Genomic DNA, 4,779 nt, shown 5'->3' on the forward strand with positions numbered 1-4,779 from the left:
GTATATCTTGTGTTAGTGGTGCTTGGTTCTTTTCTCATATAATTTCCTTTTGTTTGCTAATTTTCCGCTGCTCTAACAAACTAGCTTAGAACTTTTGTGAAAAGATTAAGATTTTGATGGAGGCTATTCACTCTCTAGCCATCCAAAGGATCCCAACAATCCACATATCGGGCGGGACGCACACGAACATCGCGCGCAGGGGGGGTGCAAATCCCTAGCTCGTGGGCCTCGCGCTTACGGTCCGTGTGATTTGGTCAGCATCTGAGAAAGCGAAGAGACGCACCTGACTGGTCTCCGCGTGAGAAAGCAGAAGCAACGCACTTCTTCGAACCGACGTACACTTTGGTTCCTGTGCACTGCTTCAAGTGTATAAATACACTGCCTCACATCCTTCTCAACTCTCCAAAGCAAAGCATTCCTCTGCTTTCTCATTTCTTCTTCCCGAGTTCAAGTTCTTAGGCTTGGTTTCTGCGATTTGAGGTTGAGGTTGAGTCCGAGTGCGGCGTTCGTCTTGGAGTGCACCTGCGAATGACGCGAGCGGTTGTCGGATTTTGCCGGAGAGCCTTTGCACCGTGGGCGGCAACAAATTCTCTAAAGACAGTCGGTAAGTCCGACGCTTCAACAGGAGATACACAAATTCTTACCCTTACTCTTATTACCGTTTATTACATGCTCATCAGTTATTGGTGCAGTTATAGATTAGATTACTATATTAGCGTAATCAAATCATAACAGGTTCGAGGCAAGGAGATCCCCTTTCCTATGCTTTACCGACTATGTTTGAAAGTATTTTCTAGGCAATTGAAGGAGGCATCAAAGCAATCGGCTTTCCACTTTCACTGGATGTATGAGGAGATTCAAATCATCTATCTAATGTGTATTCCGATTACCTACTAATGTTGCTATGAAAAATCCATCCACCTTTAGAGTGATTGCTGAATATTTTGGGAGATTTACCTATTCCGTTAGTCAACTCTCCAATAAGTCCAACTTAGATTTAATCCTCTTAAATTTTAGTTGTTAAGACATTTCTTTTAAGCGGTAAATGTAACCTTTTAATATTATCATTGCTATCATTAGAAATTGAATCACTTATACTGATATTATTGACACATCATTCGGGTTAACTTATCTCTTTATATAGATAAAAGGTCAAGGTTGAGACAAAGTTAAACAAGATATTGCCTTTCTTAGATCGATCGGTTAATAATCAAATCAACAGTAATTTTTAAATTAAAATTGAATAAATCAATATTTTTTCTTAAATAATTAAACCGATGAAAATTTTTAATAAAAATCAAACAAATCCAACCGTAAAACATGATTAATTTGATAAAAATTAAAATAATTTATTTTTTCATTAGTTTTTTTTAGTCTAGCCACTATTTTTATTTAATTGGTTTAATTGAATTCGGACTTTTACCGAACCAAATTATCTAAATTAAAAGATACTTTTTAAAAAATAAAATTTTAAATTCAGTTCCAACTAACTTTTTGCTGATCCTAGGTGATTACAATTCATCAGTAATTGTCTCATAAAATATAATACTTTTGCCTTAAAAAAGTACTCACTAAATTTTTAGTCTCCTCGAATTTTCAATTCTCGGAATTATTTAAAAAAAAACAAGAGGAGAAATCATAATAAACTGTAGTCATATAGATAAACTTAGAAGGGAGGCTTTCAATATCGGCTGGTCTATGCTTATTTACGGTTAGAAACCTTACGTTACGAAGCAACAATCCCAATCTATAACATGTTGGAATACCAGCAAATTTCTACGAGGACATTGAACTCGGGATGAAGAAAAAAAACAGAGGAAGACTTGGGATGAGAAAGGTAGAAGGATACAATAAATTTTTGTTAGACAAATTGTGCAATGCTACCCCCAATCGATAGGTTCTTTAGATTATGGAATTGAAATCTTTCACTAAAATCATCAATTTACAACAGAATTAAGGATTGAAAAAAATTGATCATCGAGTGGAATTTTTTATTGCAAATTAATAAATGAACAAAACATTCTGTCTCTATTTTTTATTACAAATTAATAAATGAACAAAACATTCTGTCACTATTTTTTATTATTAACGATGGAATTTTAATATTAATTGTTATTTTACGACTGATCTAAAATTGATTCTAAAATAATAATTAATTAGAAATTTTAGAAATTTTGATTGTTAATTTTCACCGTCTTTCTAATCATATTACAATTTAAAATTAGCAAAATATTTCATTGCTAATTTTTTCATTTCATTTTTATTTTTGTATTATTTGTAATGAATTTTTAAATATGTCATTATTAGACATTGTAATCGTTAATTTTTTTTATCTTACTCCATTTTTTGACCTAATTAATTGAAATAAAACTTAGTCCATAAATAAAGACTAATTAAAATTTTCAATTGTAAATTAACAATAGAGTAATGATATCCTGTCCATGGTCAACCATTTTCACTTTTGTGGGCTCATCTTTTATCTTTTATGTGTCTATTCTTAAAAATTTTCTTTAGATTTGTTCCTGACAATTATTTTTCTTAAATAAATTTAGATTTAAGCTTTATTCATGGAACAACAATATTTCGGCACTAATTTTTCTATTTTAATTTAATTTTTATTATTAATGACTGATTTATAAAATTGATAGTTAATTTTAGTATTGATTTTATAAATTAGTAGCTAATGACAAAAATTAAATTGGGAAAAATAAATTAGCAGCCTAATATCTTTTAAATAACGATCAATTTTATAAATCATTAGCTAATGACAAAAATTAAAATGGGAAAAATAAATTAGTGGCCCAATATCTTTACTCTTTATTTAGTAGAGTCCTTATTGTAGGACCGATTTTTAAAATCAATAATAAATAAGGATATATTTTGAAAGACCGTTATTAACAATAAAAAATTAAAAATAAATGAATTGCAAGAATTAACATGGCCCCAAAATATTTGTATCCAGTTAGCATCCAAATAGAGTAGAGGATATTTGCATCCTAAACATATCCCCTAAAATATAGGGCTAGAGGAGGCACCCTTCAGATCAAATGAATTACAAGAATTTCCCAATACAGACTGAAATTCTGTTACATGTCATGCATAACTACACGGGAAGCAAATAGACTTGAGATTGCTTAGTGGACTCTACTTCAAATGTCTCCTTGTTAATTTGGCATGGTCTATCTAATAACACTGCTCCGAGGAAAAAAAATAAATTCTACATTTTCTGTTAAAGGCACTTCCAGTTAAAAAACCGGCCAACACATTAAAGAAAACTATTTCAACTTGCTTTGTTAATGTTCCCTAGCTTTCGTGCACCTTAGAATCGGAAAGTCGTAGACCATCTCGGGTGCATACAGAGCATGCATCCATGCGTATAGCATTCACATACATAGCTATGGGGGAACCACTCATTCTTATGAACAATATCTAAACAGTGTTCGTCGGCTCTAGAGATAAATGGATATCAAGTATATAATATGGGAATGTGGATAACTGTCACCTCGCACTCAAATAATTATGGAATAAAAGATTCTTTTAGATATTGCTCTAAATTTTCCAGTGAGTTTCAACCCAGATCACCATGTGTATACCAATTATTCCAATACTTTGCTTATCAGCTCGAGTACTACAATCATTGCCAAGGATCTACGACAATCGAAAAAACTGATTACCAAACTGATTATTAATTAAGAGCACGCACAATATTCATGGAGGTGATGGAGAGAGTCAACTGGAACAACCGGTGGTTCTCCTTCCCCAGGGGCGACGCGCGGCCGCCCTCCTTGAAGCTGCCCTCGCACACGCCAGGAGCGTCGACGGAGCCGCTCACGTGCACGTTAGCGTCGCCGTACTTCCCCTGCTTCACCATCTTGATGGACTCGCCCAGGGCAGCGTTCGCGCCGGCGTACAGCTCCAGGCACGTCGCCAGGCACGACTCCAAGTAACGGTCTCCGCCATCGTGGACTTCCCGAAGCGCCTCCTTCGCGCGGGCTTTGGCGCGCTTCGCCTCGGCCTTGGCGAGCCGCAGCGACAGGAGCGCCAGTCCGCGGAGGTTCGCGCTCTTGCTCTTGGGGGACGATCCGAGGGACTCCACGCAGAGGGTATAGTTCACGTTGGGATCGGTGGCCGCGCTGTGGTGGCAGGTCCGGTGGACGATGTCGGGGTTGCGGTGGCAGGCGCGGTGGGTGGCGGAAGAAGCCACCGGTGAAGTAGTAGAGAGGAGGAGGAGGAGGAGGAGGAAGGATGAAGTGAGTCCTATCATTTATTGGTGCTTGTGGTGATTATGATCTAATCATATATATTATTCGATTTATAGTGGACATAGGAGATTTGGAAAGGAATTGACAGCCCCGGGAGACTTCTGAAGATTGATTAATGGAAGTTTAATTGTTCGATGTAAAAGTTAATGATCTTAGAAATTTTGGCCATTGAGATAGATTATTTATGATAATTTAACCATCGTAAAAGTCACTAATCAATCGAAATCTACTCAGAAAAAGTTAAATTTTATTTAATAAGAAAATATATATTCGCAGTTATACAAGGGTGACGCAGGAGGCAATGAGAGGGGGATATGACACTGGAGATCAATAATCGTATTAAGGTGGAGATCAATAGTTGTGTTATTGTGGCGGTCAAAGTCCATGGAATTTCTGATTTTGCAGTGATCTGACTCCTAGAAGGATCCCGATTCCAAGCAGCTTAGATTCCCTGTGAGGTTCTCCTATTCCGAATGAGTCCTAGACTCCCCAACTTCTTGAAAGATTCCTCGACTAT

The 4,779-nt window shown here is 36.3% G+C and overlaps 1 protein-coding gene across 1 annotated transcript; it reads right to left on the reverse strand.

The window, feature by feature from the left end:
• Positions 1 to 3,561: 3,561 nt before the first annotated feature.
• LOC122053561 (putative invertase inhibitor) lies at positions 3,562 to 4,270 on the reverse strand. The gene has a single exon (XM_042615593.1). The coding sequence runs from the start codon at positions 4,262 to 4,264 to the stop codon at positions 3,686 to 3,688; it is 579 nt and encodes a 192-aa protein (XP_042471527.1). The 5' UTR covers positions 4,265 to 4,270; the 3' UTR covers positions 3,562 to 3,685.
• Between the last annotated feature and the right edge of the window lie 509 nt (positions 4,271 to 4,779).

This window comes from Zingiber officinale, chromosome 3A (assembly GCF_018446385.1).
Source record: "Zingiber officinale cultivar Zhangliang chromosome 3A, Zo_v1.1, whole genome shotgun sequence".
Classification (NCBI taxonomy): Eukaryota; Viridiplantae; Streptophyta; class Magnoliopsida; order Zingiberales; family Zingiberaceae; genus Zingiber; species Zingiber officinale.